The sequence below is a fragment of the Sitophilus oryzae genome, unplaced genomic scaffold (assembly GCF_002938485.1).
Source record: "Sitophilus oryzae breed Bouriz unplaced genomic scaffold, Soryzae_2.0 scaffold_1167_pilon_pilon, whole genome shotgun sequence".
NCBI lineage: Eukaryota > Metazoa > Arthropoda > Insecta > Coleoptera > Curculionidae > Sitophilus > Sitophilus oryzae.
The window spans coordinates 1,440,208-1,455,723 of record NW_022145801.1 but is presented as its reverse complement, the minus strand read 5'-3'; the positions used below and the strand labels follow the sequence as shown (position 1 = coordinate 1,455,723).

At 29.4% G+C, this 15,516-nt stretch overlaps 1 protein-coding gene across 3 annotated transcripts in view; it reads left to right on the top strand.

Annotated features, from left to right (window-relative positions):
* Positions 1-15,147, top strand: part of LOC115888420 (carboxypeptidase M-like) — a 45,746-nt gene extending 30,599 nt beyond the window's left edge. For 2 of the 3 annotated variants that reach the window (XM_030908161.1, XM_030908168.1), the window contains 2 exons: positions 6,206-6,298; positions 14,232-15,147. In XM_030908161.1, the coding sequence (XP_030764021.1) occupies positions 6,206-6,298; positions 14,232-14,384 (246 nt within the window). In that variant the 3' untranslated portion in view covers positions 14,385-15,147. Of the gene's footprint in view, positions 1-6,205; positions 6,299-9,065; positions 9,223-14,231 lie in introns of all 3 variants that reach the window. The other variant, XR_004051255.1, reaches the window with a different exon arrangement.
* The last annotated feature ends 369 nt before the right edge of the window (positions 15,148-15,516 follow it).

The window sequence follows — 15,516 nt, the reverse complement described above, 5'->3', positions numbered from 1 at the left end:
CGCATATAATGGCTGTTATTCACGCAGCTGAAGTTTATGACACGAACCGCAGGCGAAACTTATATTAATATTATCTAAATTTTTTTGATAGTCCTGGATAAAGTATAGTATTCTACTCGCATATAATGGCTGTTATTCACTTGGATGATTTATCACACTCGCCTGCGGCTCGTATCATAAACTTCATCCGCGTGAATAACAGCCACCATTATATGCTCGTTGAATAATATACTATTATATACAGATTTTTATCAATAATACAATATTATTTTGATTGTGGTAGACAATGATTTTGCATTGAAACTAAAAGAAGTAAGTCAATCAGATTCACAATTGAGAAAGAGAAAAACTGCTGTCTACCGTTTCTGAATGTTCTTGTGAGTAGAAGCGATGGAGCTATTAGCACTGCTCTCTATAGAAAACCCACACATACGGAACAATATTTAAATTATCAAACGAATCATTCTGAAGCAACCAAAAGAGGTATAGTTAAAACTACTAGGTACTTCTACTACTAACTACTACTATACTATATGCAGTAAAGTATTGCAAGTAATATTAAAACCGATTTGCTTCAGAATGGTTACTATTCAAAATCCCTAGACAATCTTATATTCCAATTCCAAGTCCGACTCATTGGTACAAAAGCATGAGAAAGATGCTCTCTCTCTCTCTTGACAATTTCATATGTGAAATAAACATCGGAGATCAAGCGAATAGCCAAGCAGTATAAAATTAAAACTGTTTTTAAGTCTGGGACTACTCTAAGAAGTGTCCTAACAAAACCAAATCCGGAATCATCAAAACAAGAGAAAGAATGCATCTACCAGGTGCCTTGCGGTGAGTCGTATATGTGACAAAACATGCTTTACATGTACGACTTGGCGAACATAATAAACATACTCAAAGAGGTGAAACAATGAAGTCAGGCATTGCAGATCATGTTTGGTCCAAGCACCACAACATAAAATGGTCGGAAGCCCGGGTTGTCTACAAAGAACCCCATTGGAAAAAAACGTAAATTTAAAGAAGCCGTATTCATATCTAGCAATAATATCTTTAGCAATATAAGTATGGAAATTCAACAATATGGCAACCACTCATAAAACGCTCCCTTGCAGGTATTATCAGTGGACAACCTCATGCTTGAGTGTACCTAAATTCTTCACGAGTGAATGCTCGCTTCTAGTGTATTAACCTCAGTAGTTTTAGGATTTAGATTACTTGACACTTGATAACGGTCAGTGATACTTCTGACCGAAAAGTTGTGTAAGTAAAATAAATAGAGACGAAGAAGAGAATTTTTGTGAGCTGTGAGCTTTTAATGTTTAGTAATATTATATAGTGGAGTGCTTTAAGCCCTTATGGGATACAAACCTCGACAAAATGCAAAGACTTTTTGCATTGTATTTTTAGTAAGATATATTACAAAGTTTACCCATTTAAATTCGTTGTTTTCCCTTTAGTATTTAAATTAAACACACCTATACAAATCCATACATACAAGATGGCTCCGTGTTGTCCGAAAAAGCTCTGTATCAGGATTCCTATTTGAGATTTTCATTACAAACCTTTTAGAAAATATGTGTTTAATGGTAGTACACATTTCAAAAATATTTTATGGATATACAGGGTGGTCAAATATATTTTTAATGAAATGCTTTATATTTGTTTAGTTCATTGAATTTGCTATAAAATTCCAATTCAAAAAATACCTTAATACCATAGAGTATACTGAGTGGTTTTTGAATTATAACCACGTGCATGAGGACATTAATCTAGACGCCCAGGAACCTTCGTATGAGAACTTCTAATCGAGACGATCGACGAAGTTTATCGCTAAGAAACCGCCGTTTGTCAGTTTTTTAAATTTATAATGAATTTCACCTAAGGAACGTACATATTAACTAACGGACTATAAGAAGAAGACAAAAGAAATGAGGCAAATCTTATGTCAAGAAGCTTGCTTCGGAACCAGAACTTACTAGATCTGTTGACTAGGACCAAAAGCAAAGGCATGGTCTCAATGTGAAATGAAAAAAATGTTAGTGTCTTCTTCAAAAACGAATATCTCCGACAAAAATAAAGCTAATGAGATGAACCAAAAAACAAACTATCGAGAAAAGACGGATCTAGCTGATAAAATTAGATGATTTTTAAATTTCTTGTTGTTTTAACATATTCCACCAGTTTGATTGAACCTAACACGTTCAATCAAACTGTCACCAAAATATCAACATTTTGTTTTCCATTGTATAATTAACAGAATGGGGAGTTTTATTTTTAATTTAAAAAGAGGTACTAAAAAGTCAAATAATTTGGCTACATACTGCTTAAAAGTCATCAAAGTCGGCCTGGTAAAACAAAATATATTAGACTTTAAAGTACGTCAAAGTTATAAGGGGCCCATTTTTCGTGCCGGTGAAAATGTATTTCAAAAACTACACATTTTAGTCATATACTTTTCTAATGAAACTCGCCTTTATTTTTTTACTAGAATCCAAAAATCAATTAATATATAGGGCGTTCCATTACAAAAAACACAACTTTTATGTGTAACTATTTTTGGGGACACCCTGTAGAAATCTATATAATTTTAGAGAATGCTTTAAATTGAATTACATAAGCTCACAAAATTTCACTTCAATACAAACTTTTGTTCTCCTTGTAAAAACCGCGTCGTAGATGACGCGCCACCCCGTATAATTCAATTTCAATCAAAATTTCAATGATTAGAATTTAAGCAGAATAGGTATAGCTTATGCATTATACCCCAGTGCAGTTATGACATTCGCCATGTTGAAATTGCAAAAATTTTTAGAAAGTTGCGACCATTGAAAATAGTTATCCTTAGTAACCCTTATTGTAGAACATTCTACATTCTACAACCCTTATTACCATACTAAAAGTCCCCATTTGTCCGATGTGTGCGTCATCAAAAAAATCGGCCGCCATCTTGAATTTTATTTGTTATAGCGAAAAACTTCAAAAGGTAAAAATTAAAGAGAATAAAAAACTCTATTAGAATCAAAAATAGTTTATTATCCTAACGCAATGACGTACAAAAAAATTTTGAAAATCGAGCAATTTTTAAAAGGAATCACCGAAATGCAAATTACTAATTTTTTAAGCTTATTAACAAATAACATGGATATTTAACATCAATTCAACTGAAATACAATCCTTGTGACATTTTCAAGAAATATTTTTCATTGGTGGGTTAATAATATTTCAAAATTAACAAAAATTGTTAAAGCTATCCTTTACTAAATACATGTGTACTAATAATGTGCGAAAGCAGTCTCCACCTTGTCTCGGTCGGGGCTATTTGCACTTAAACCAAGGTCTTATTGTTACCATTTTGTAAACAACTTGTTTTTAAAAATACAGTGACAGTTTGAAAAATTAGGCTACAGGTTGGAAGAAAAAAATAAAATGTAATGTAAACTGGCGACTTTCAAAACGTTGCAAAAAGATCCTCATCTGCGACAAATTATATCCGTTTTTTTTTATACCCTGCAGCACAAAAATCTGAGCTAGTCGAAGTTGGAAATACATTCATATTTTCATTATATGGTCGACATAGGCTAGCAAAAGATTTAGATCAGTTGAGGTATTTTAAATATAAAGCCCTTACATCTCGTCAGGTACTTATAGTAAAAATTTTGAACGCAGCTGAAAGTCAATATTATAGGACCTATTTATAAATGCAGTATTGGCTAAATAACGGAGAAGAGGCTGTGGATGGGAATGTGGATGGAGTTGAAAAAATGGATACCTTAGTTCCAAAAACAATGTCAAACGCAGTGGCACCAGAATTTGTATTGAAAATGATTTACTGTAATTGCAAATCTGGATGTAATAAACTATGTACCATTGCGATAAAAAAAAGTAGTACAAGAATTAGTAATCCCAGATGGAACTCCTGGTCTATAAGGATATTTGAATTATATTGATTTTTTTTTTGGATTTAGCCAACAGCACTGTTTTTTTGTTTATTCCTAATGTATCTGCAGTGTCCCTTATGGGAACCCCATCCCTTAATCACGTAAATATAATCGATTTTTGCTCTGAAGTTAAAGGCATTTTTTAAAAATTACGTGACACCGACACAAGAATATAGACCAGCAGATTAAATCATATTTTGTTGTACTATTTTTTTTAATCGCAATGGTACATGTTTAAAATCCAATATGCCATGTTCATGCTTGTGTGGTAACTGTAATAGTATTTCTTGCGAGAACAAACAAATATCGGTCGACGAAGAACAAATCGAATAAAATTGTAAATTTCATTTTTTTTTCTAGAGATGACAGTTTGAAAAGTTAGGTTACAAGTTGGTAATACATTAGTGTATATATATACATACAAAATGGTCATAATTTGAATTATTGTTATTCGATTTGTAGGGGTATGAATGTATTTATTTTTACAAAAAGACATTCGCAAGTAGTTTATTACATTTTATTTTTTTCTTCCAACCTGTAGCCTAATTTTTCAAACTGTCACTGTATACTTAAAAACAAGTTGTTTACAAAATGGTAACAAAAAGACCTTGGTTAAAGTGCAAATAGCCCCGACCGGAACAAGGTGGAGGCTGCTTTCGCACATTATTAGTACACATGTATTTAGTAAAGGATAGCTTTGACAATTTTTGTTAATTTTGAATTATTATTAAACCACCAGTAAATATTTCTTGAAAATGTCAAAAGGACTGTATTTTAGTTGAATTGATGTTAAATATCCATGTTATTTGTTAATAAGCTTAAAAGAATAGTAATTTGCATTTCGGTGATTCCTTTTAAAAATTGCTCGATTTTCAAAAAAATTTTGTACGTCACTGCGTTAGGATAATCAACTATTCTTTATTGATTCTGATAGAGTTTTTTATTCTCTTTAATTTTTACCTCTTGAAGTTTTTCGCTATAACGCACTGTTTTCGAGTTATTTACATTTATTCCCAAAAAGTACCAAAATTCAAGATGGCGGCCGATTTTTTTCTTGATGACGCACACATCGGACAAATGGGGACTTTTAGTATGTTAATAAGGGTTACTAAGGCTAACTATTTTCAATGGCCGCAGCTTTCTAAAAATTTTTGCAAATTCAAAATTATTTGCACTGGCCTATTAGATTCATTTATTTCAATAAATTTACTTAGAAAAAAAAATAAAAATTAAAAAATTAAGAAGGAATTTACTAAAATTACTAAAATAAAAAATAAAAGCAACAAAAAAAAAATGGGTAAACATTTTAGTATTTTATCTATAAAACACAATACAGAAGGTTTAACATTCACAGTACTTGAATACCGAGGAAAAAGTCTCTGGGCTTTGATATTCTAAATTTAGTTATTCAAACTGTAAATTTAATTGAATATATGTTAGGGATATAAATTGACGTCAGTAACTGAATCAATAACAGTATGACCTAAAAACTGACTGGAAATGACGTCATTTCATTCCAAATCTATTTTTTTATCTAGAAGTCCGATAAATTTATGCATTAAAATCTCGATTAGCTTTGGGGAAAAGGGATTTACATCGAAAATTATTAATTTTTATGGAGTCCATATAATTTTTTTTCACTGATACAGAATGAGATATTTAAAGCGTGTATAGAAAGGAGTACTAGTAATATGGGTATTACCTATATACAAAATGGTTACAAAGTACTTAAATTTGGCTTCGCAGAAACTTCTTTATATAAAATCATTATTTGCTACTACAAGATATAGTAGTAGATATAATAATACAGGGTGTCCCAGAAATAAGTGCAAGTATTTTAATTGGTAGTATAGTTCAACCCCAGAAACACGCCTATGAGGTTTTTTTCGAGAAAAAAAAAAAATAAAAATCGAAATTTTTTGAAAAATTTTTTAGAATTTTTTTTAGTTTTTAGTTAAAAAACATAATTTCTTGATAATATGGCAATATAGGTATTAGATTAAATTTACAAGAAAGAGAATCCAGAAAAGATCCAGTGGTTCTCAAAATTTTAGAAAAAAATATTTTTTTTTTTGGAAATTTTTAAAGTAAAATAACTTCGTTATTTTGGAATTATTTGAAAAACGATAAAGAGAAAATATATTTTTTTTATCGAGATCTACCACCCCTTAAAATATTTGCTTAACTTATTTCTGGGACACCCTGTATAAGATGTATAGTAGATGTAAGTAAATATATCATGGTTTATATTTTTACAGGTCTATGGAGATGGATTTGTACCGCGAGAAGTGGAATTTATGGTCGTCGATGATCATCCAACATTATTAAACGTTACTTTACTGGCTGCCAAGGTAATTTTAAAACTGTAGTATTTTCTCTGTAGATAAAATAATAGTGTGCTTATGTATTACAAAACACCCTGTATATAAGTTTTAATCATCCCTGTCGTAAGTTTTAATCGCCCCAAGTAACAAAATAGTCTTCTTAAATATTTTTGTATTACTTTATGCACAGAATTATTTATCTACTATGAAGTATTGATTATATAAAAATTCGTAAATAGTTCCTGTTTGAAAATGATATATATATATATATATATATATATATATATATATATATATATATATATATATATATATATATATATATATATATATATATATATATATATATATATATATATATATATATATATATATATATATATATATATATATATATTTATTTTAATAATGTAATTTTTAAAAAACTATCTATTTACTTTTATATTTATAAGTTATTAAAATTTAACAGCTTTTAAAACAAAAACACTATAAGACAAAAGTTGTTTAATGAAATCGGTTTAGGTATTTTAAATACATAATATATTTTTAAGTTGTAGTTTACGATGTCATTTATGGCATGTTTCTGCGTTTTGAAATTGTATGGTATCTTTAACCCTTAACTGGTCCGGTAATAGATATGTATCATAAACGGTCCGGCGTAGTCTGTGGGACTACGCCTTCTAAAAAGTGAAAAAAACACAAAAACTAAAAAATAACAAATTTTTATTTTATTATATATTATATTATGTATTATTGAACTAATATAGACAAAAATGGGTTCAATTAATATAAACTTTAAGAAAATATAGTACAAAATAAAATAACATACATATAAATTTGAAAAAAAAACAATTAGATTTTTACTAAGCTCTAAAAAATAAAACCAAATTACTAACAGTCATTACAATATAGAAATATGTTTTTAGTACTATATATAAAAAAAAAATAAGCTATAAAACTGAAATTAAAGAAAAGGTTTTTAGTTACAGCATGAGGCAAAGTTCATTGTTTTCCTGAACATGTTTTACAAAATGAATTCGTATATTATAGGCATTAAAAATAATTAAACTAGGACATAACATTGTCTTTAACTAGGATAAGAACTCTGAGATAAGAATATCTCCGTGGACGTGTTCTGGTTGTACAGGAATTGCAAGTATTCTACCAATTGTAAAGTATATTTCTCTTGGAATATTTGACATTGTCAAACGCATTTGTCTGGCAGATTGTCATATTGTCACTGTCACAGTCCTCATCATATCATTTTAATAGAGTTTCTTCATAACTAGAGTCTCGTAAACGCACTCTTTTCGAAGGCCTGGCCATATTTTACAAAAGTTTGTCAAACACAAAATCTTACGCAAACGGTCCGGCGTCGTCTGAGAGACTACGGCTTAAGGTGCGTATTCATTATCCGAACGAACGAACGAATGAAAGTGCGGTATATTTAGACGGGGACCGAACGCATGCGGCCGTTCGTTCGTTCGTTCGCTCGACCATCCGTTTCGAGTCGGTACATCAAAGGCGTTCGCCAACAAATGCCTCCGGTCTTCTCGTACGGTTCTATCGTACGGTCCCCGTACACTTCATACCACTAGTGAACATTCGTTCGTTCGTTCGTGCGAATAATGAATACGCACCTTTAAGTAACTTCTGCCATAACTTCTAAAAAACTAATCCAGTTTTGGCATAAATATGGCTATTAGTAGTTGACCGAGAGGGGGAGGATTAGCTGGAACGCCAATTGTGTGGGCGGTCCCAGTAACTAATGAGAATGAGTTAATTTTTTGGCGTAGTCTGTCAGACGACGCCGGACCAGTTAAGGGTTAAACGATTTTGTATTGTTTCGTAAGTTCAATTTTTGGACTTTCTTAATTGTTTATTAAAATTAGATTAGCAGTTGTAGTATATAAAATTCACCCCTTTAGATTATACAGGGTCCGGCAATAGTGCATCGGGCATCTGTAGCTCCTAGAATAAAGAACTTGGGAATTTTGTTTAAATTCAAACCTAAAGCATGTACTAGGGTGTATTTTAGGAAAATATTTTAACTTCTACAGGATGGCTCAAAAAAGTGTGAGTGGATCGGATGATTTTTTTAAATGGAACACCCTGTATATTATTGCATTTTTGGTTTCCTTTCTGATCACTTTATATAATCCTAAGATATGAGTAAATATATTTCGATAGTTTTGGAGATATTAATAAATAAATAAAAATATATAATTTTCAACCCTCCGTAAAAAAGTTATTAAAAATACAAGAACTCTAATTAAGATGGTCTGCACTTACTTTGCTGTTAAATATCGGAATCTTAAATCATACAGGGTGTTCAAAATTCTACGCCAAACTTTCTAAAATATAAAATAAATTTAATAAAATGTTTTAATTTGTTGTTACTCTATAGTAAAATTACAAGAAGTTGGCGATTTTAAAAGATAAATTTACAATGAATAATAAGTAAATTTACTATGAGCTACACAGTTTAATTAAAAATTATCTATAATAATAATAGCAAGCAAATACAGATATTAGTTATCAACCTTGTTGCTCTTGCCTTTTTACAACAGATAAAGTCCATCCAATGAAATATAGACAGATTTTGTCGATCATTTTAGTGTAGAGGTTAATTATATTTTCTGTTGTTTTGTTGCATCGAAATCTTTTATGTTTCATTGGACAGTCTTTACTTGTTTATAGTAAGGCACTGTTTATATTATATGTAAATATGTATATAATTAGCTATAAGCTTTAGTGTGTTGGTGACGGTTGTAATATTAAGACCCCCTTTTAGAGTTGGGAACACTTCGCACCTTTAGTTACCGATCCCCCCAAACCAATTCTGCAATTAGACGGAGTACCACCCAATAAAGAAGCTTTAAACTTTCCCAAAAACTAATCACCTAGAATAAAATGACCCCTTTCACTTGCTCACGTTATTTTTATTTGTTGTAAGTAATTTGTACATATTTTTTTATTACAATTGCATGCTAATTTATCTGATATCCTGGATAATTAAATAAGATACTTACGTCAACTTTACAATTTCACTTGTTTGGAATACATTTACATGAGCTGTTTTTATTTTAAAATTATTGAATCACTCATACTTGCCTATTAATAGTACAGTTCTAGGGTATGAACTACCGAACACATTTCACTGAACTTTAACAGTTTTTTTAAACCTCTTTAATTACTTTAAAAAGTAAACCAACTTTAAATAATAATATATAGATGCTAAGTTTAATTTGAAAACAAAAAAGATGTGATAATAATTAATGTTTTATCAATTTTTAAAAAAATAGCAAAAGGACCATCATGCTCTAAAAAATTATGACAAACTTGTATTTATTTTTAGGGTTCCGTACCCAAAGGGTAAAAACGGGAACCCTATTACTAAGACTTCGCTGTCCGTCCGTCCGTCCGTCTGTCACAAAGGTCTATCTTATGAACCGTTATAGCTAGACAGTTGAAATTTTTACAGATAATGTATCCATGTTGCCGCTATAAGAACAAATACTAAAAACAGAATTAAATAAATGTTTATAAATAAAAAAATACTTTCACTAAACATTATCTTTTAAGTAAGAATTTTACATAGAATCTTTCAAATCCTCGGTGGCCGCGTGGTTAAAGCGTTAAGACTTTACGCTGCTATGACGTTGGAGCCGTAGGCGTAGTAAGGCAGGTTCGAATCCTAGTCAAGGCGACTTTTTTTTAATCGTTTTTTTTAATTTTTACATATTTATTTTAACTTTTTACATATTTATTATTGATTAATACAATGTGTTTCTTCATTTTTTAAATTACTGATACGCGCTTTCAAAATTTCAGCTAAATCGGAAAAATGTTTATAATAATATAGTGTCTAATGTTGTATAGATAATGAATGGTACGGAACCCTTTGTACGCGAGTCCGACTAGCACTTGACCAATTTTTTTATTTAATTTATTGCATTTCCCAAATACTGGTGCTTGCTTATTAATTCTAGGCTATGAAATACTGAACACATTTCATTTAACTGTAACAGTTTTTGTTAAAACCTCTTTAATTTCTTTAAAAAGCAAATCAACTTTAAATAATAATATATTGATGCTAATTTTTATTTGAAAACATAAAAAGATGTCAAAGTAATTAATGTTTTATAAATTTTTAAATAATAAATTAATATAATAATAATAAAATAGGAAAAGGTTATATAAATATATAATAATAATATAATAATTAATATAATAATAAATAATATATTAAAATAGGAAAAGGTTTTTATATTTTTTTAATGAAATAAACTAATTTTATCGACAATATTAGTATCTGTACTCTTTAAAAATTTGTTACATCTTTAAAAATAATCCAAAATGTGAATATTCCATGGGTATATTGATAAATGAGGCCTAAATTATAAGAAAATACATATTCTACAAAAACTTGAAGATATAGGTAAAAAATGCTATAATACAATTAACTGGTGCATCTGGTACTCCTAAAATATACAGGGTGTTCCATTTAAATTAAACAAGTTATTGCCGTTTAAAGCTAGTAATTATTTAAAATAAATTTTTAGACACTCTGTCTGAGGTAATATTATTTTTATTATTGCAACACAATAACTGATCAATAAATAAACTTCAGTAAATATTTAGTATTAAAAACTTCGATACCCTTGGAGAAACTATGTCTTAAAATTTTTACTGCAATTTCACACAATTGAAAATATTTCAAAAACGGTAAGGTTTAAGTACGATAAACCTTAATCAAATTTACCTTTATTTTAATCGTAGAAACTAAAAATGTAATAATATACATGGTGTTCCATTTCAAAAAATACAACTTTGATATTTTTTATTTATTTGAGACACTGTGTATCGTGTAAAAATATTTTTAAATTGTAGCTCTAATAGTCCTTCAACGAACCCAAAAGTTACAATTTGCAAAAATCTAATCGTCTATCTACAATACTCCGTGTCGTATGTGGTGAACAACCCTGTATACAGGATGAGTTTTAAGTGAGTGCAAATATTTTCAGGGCTGGTAGATATCGATGAAAGAAGCATAATTTCTCTTTACCATTTTTCAAATAACTCCAAAATAACCGGGTTACTTTACTTAGAAAATTTTCAAAAAATGTTTTTTGCTTAAATTTTGAAAACCACTCTATCTGTCCTGGGTTTTCTATCTTCTAAATTTAATGTATAATATATGTATGTATGTTTAATGTATAACATATGTTGCCATATTATCAAGAATTTTTTTTTAACGAAAAACTAAAAAAAAATCCAGAAAATGACAGATTTTCAAAATGTTTTTTTCGCGAAAAAATCTTTATTATTGTGTTTCTGGGGTCAAAATATACAATCCCTAAAAATATTTGCACTTATTTAAGACTGACCTTGTATATAAAGCAAGAACCTTGAATTTTCTGAGCAGTAAACATATACATAAAAATACTTAGTTATTTAGTACTACCAGCTTGGTATCACTTTTACTCTAATTGAAAAACTTTTTTGCTTTTTATTTTTGTATTGAGATTGAATTGAAATCAAAATCAAAATTCAATGTTTTAAATAAAATATACATTGTTATCTATACATACCGGGACGGTATTTCTGGCTTTGGCTGCCGATAAATACAGTCAATACACTCAGTACAATAAGGATGTTCTGAAAAAAGAGAGAAAAACAAAAACAAAAATAAATACTGAATAAAAAAGAGAAGAACAAAGCATTTTCACAAGCGCCTGAAATATATCATCATGGTTATGTAATGTACAATTCGCATTTTTCTCTCTCCGACTTAGGGTGGCTTTTTAATTTACAAGTAAAATCCTGATTTTTAGAGAGAAGGTTGTTTTCTTAAGAATATAGTAGGTACATCCAGTGACACTTTACAAAAAAAAAACTTTGATTCTTTATATTTCTGTTTCAGTGGCGAAATAGCCGTTTTTAGAGATCAAATTGACGTAGGTATCTACACTCAGAGGCAAAAAAACCAACGGAAAATTTTTTGGTCTTGTTTAAAGTGTTATATTTTTTATTTTTAGCTTTATTTCCTTGATTTGTTTAGCAAACTGTATATAAATATATCAACTTTAATTCGTAAACTCAGTTTATTATAAACTTTAATTATTGACTTATTATGCAGGGTTAATCGAAGAGTTGTTTTTTACCTTATCTTTAAAACACCCTGTACAATAATTTCGTGAGTAAATTTTCATAAAACATTATTTTTCGGTCAGAACCATGTCTACTCAGCATTTCTTTTTTTTGACTCATGTCAACAGATGCCTTGGTTAATTTTCAAGAGCAAAATGAACTTGCCACAAACATTTTGCAATATCTTTAATTATTGTTACTTTTTGATGTTATTCTTCATAATGACGAGGTGGCTTTGGTGATTATTGTTGTGTACGATTGAATATGGTTCTTAGTGTTGAAGATTGTGTAAAAGTCACTGGTCTATTTTAATTTGGCGGAAATTATGAATATTCACTTGATTCTTGAAGAAGAATGGGAAAACATAACACAATATATTTGCAGCCTCATTAACAGTATGGACCGACGTATACAGAAAGTTATAGCAATTGGGGTACAAAGTATTAGAGTATTTTTTACAAGTTTTTTGTTTATAGTACAGTTAGTTATTACAGTTATTTTTTTAATATCCTTAGTTCTGTTAGTGTTACTAATATTTTTTATATAATTATTTTATATAATTATTTATTAAATAATATTATTTATTCCAAAAATCAGCTTTTTACGTCAAGGGCTTTAAGCAAGATCGTGATTAATCAATGACCAGATTTTTCAAAACACCCTGTATACATTTTTAAAGAATCTTAAAATATTATTCTGAAAATTTTTCAGAATAAATAAATACCTAAATATTGAAACTTAATAACGTACTGAGACATACAGCGCTATAATATCTCGACCTCCGCCTGTTATGCTCGTAACAGGTTGAAAAACAATGTATCTAAAACAACTGATGCGTTATTCTCCCACCTGTCGAACCTCCATCGACAATCGACCGATGCAGCAGCGTTCCTTTCCCACTCCGATTGTCTCGACCGCCGCCTGTATCGATGGTTGACGAAATAACATGTTTTCCAGCCATACTAGTTGTTTTTTGGAATTGCTTCCAGCAGCATAGAATTTCGTGGCGGTGTAGAGCGCCGACGTCGTTTTTCGTTTCACGAGCGGCCGATCTCTACGTGTCGTTATTTTATATCTGTTATTTTTTAGAAGTAGTAACGGTTGTGTTATGTTATTTCTAAATAATTGTTATAAAATAACAGATAGTTAAATAACAATCCATCACTAGGTTCTGATCGAAAAATAATGTTGTAGGAAAAGTTACTCACGAAATTGTTGCACAGGGTGTTTTAAAGTGTTTGCTATTGCTGTATTTACTAATGACATCGAAATTAATTTATTTAGAGGTCATTGATATTTTGCTATAAACTGGCTAAATATTTTTGCATATTATTTTAAATTTTTTGTTCTTTGACATTGTAAACATTTATAAATGTTTATTTTAACAATAAGACTGACAATATTATTTATATAATGTTTTGTATTATCTTTTGTTTGTTTGTTTGTGTACCTTGTTTTTTTTCTACTTTGTTTGTTAGTTTACCTTTGTCTACAAAAAGAAAAAATTTTTGACAATAAAGGCATTTATTTATTTATTTAAAGTTAGGTTAAAAAAAACAACCCTTCAATTAACACTGTATAATAAGCCAAATACTCGAGTTTAAAAAAACTGAGTTTATGAATTAATGTTGATAGATTTATATATAGTTTGCTAAAAAAATCATGAAAATAGGACTTAAAATAAAATAATATAACACTTTAAACTTCACGAAAAAATTTTCCGTTGCGTTTTTTAAAAATATATTTACGGTATTATGGGTATATTTCTTTGAATTTGAAATTCCTAATAAAGATGTTAATTTTTCAGAGACAGGACAGTCACTTCTACAGACATCCGGCACAGACCAACTACAACAGAGGACAATTTGCACAGGGACCCCATCAACCGGTAGCCCAGGAAAGCGGCATATTCTCAACAATAACAAACGGTCTCTCTAATGTGTTCAATTATTTCGGATAATATTTGTTGGTCCTTCGAGCAAACGAGCTTTAACTGATATCTCACTTAGAAGTGTTAAGACTTACTTTAGATCTAATGGGTATTAAGCAATAATAGCAGATGCGATGTGGCTATAATAGCTTCGTATAATTTGCTATGTTTATTTTTAGTTTTCTTATTAAAAATGATGCTGTTAGAAATGCATGTTGTCATTTTTCTCTAAAAAAAAACTTTGGATCTAGTATAGCAATACTTTTAGTTATTTTGTCATATGTATGCCTCAATACATTTGATTGAGCAACAAGAGTATTATTATATATTTATTTTATATACATAAAAATAAAAATTAAAATTCCATTTTGCTTAAAATCTAATTTGAAGAATAAAACTAAGAAATGTTTTAAAGGTAAATGCCAGTTTATGAAAGTTTTATCCTTCATAGAATGAATTATCCTACAATAAGAAAGAAAGAACATCACATTACAGTAGTCGTATTTCCAAGAATATGTTACATTTATTTTACAATATTGTAAAAAATATTTAAATATTTTCTAAAACACTATTTTTCACAATTTGTGGAAATCATACGTTATGAATAAATAGGCGCAACTCATCAAATATAGGTAAACGACAGAGTTAGACCGCATTTGGTGGAAAAGAATTTCTAAATACAATAAATCATCGCATGTACAGGGTGGGCCAAATTGGGCGCTTTTAAAGGGAAACATATTTTTCTATAGGGGATAGAAAACTAATATCGGTGTCTGGAGCTCAATTTTTATCAAAAACATGATGGTGAAAACCGCACATCGATGTTTGTTACCGTTTCGGAGTTTGTGTTTTTCAAAAATGTGCATTTTTAACAAATCGGTCTCACTTTTCTGCTATGGAAAATTTTGTATTTTCATGAAAACATTTCCAAACCACCTTTTTACTTAGAATTTAAGGGTTTAAGTATAATTTTTTTAAAATTAATAATTTAAGAATTATTAACAGAAAATTTGATTTTTTATATGGGACACCCTGTATATTTTTAATTCATTGAATATAATTAAAAATTATCTTTCCAAAAATATAGCATACTTGATATTTTGCTTGATTCCCCTTCAATGTAAAGAGTTCTTAAAAATTCGCTCAGTTTGAATAAGTAGGA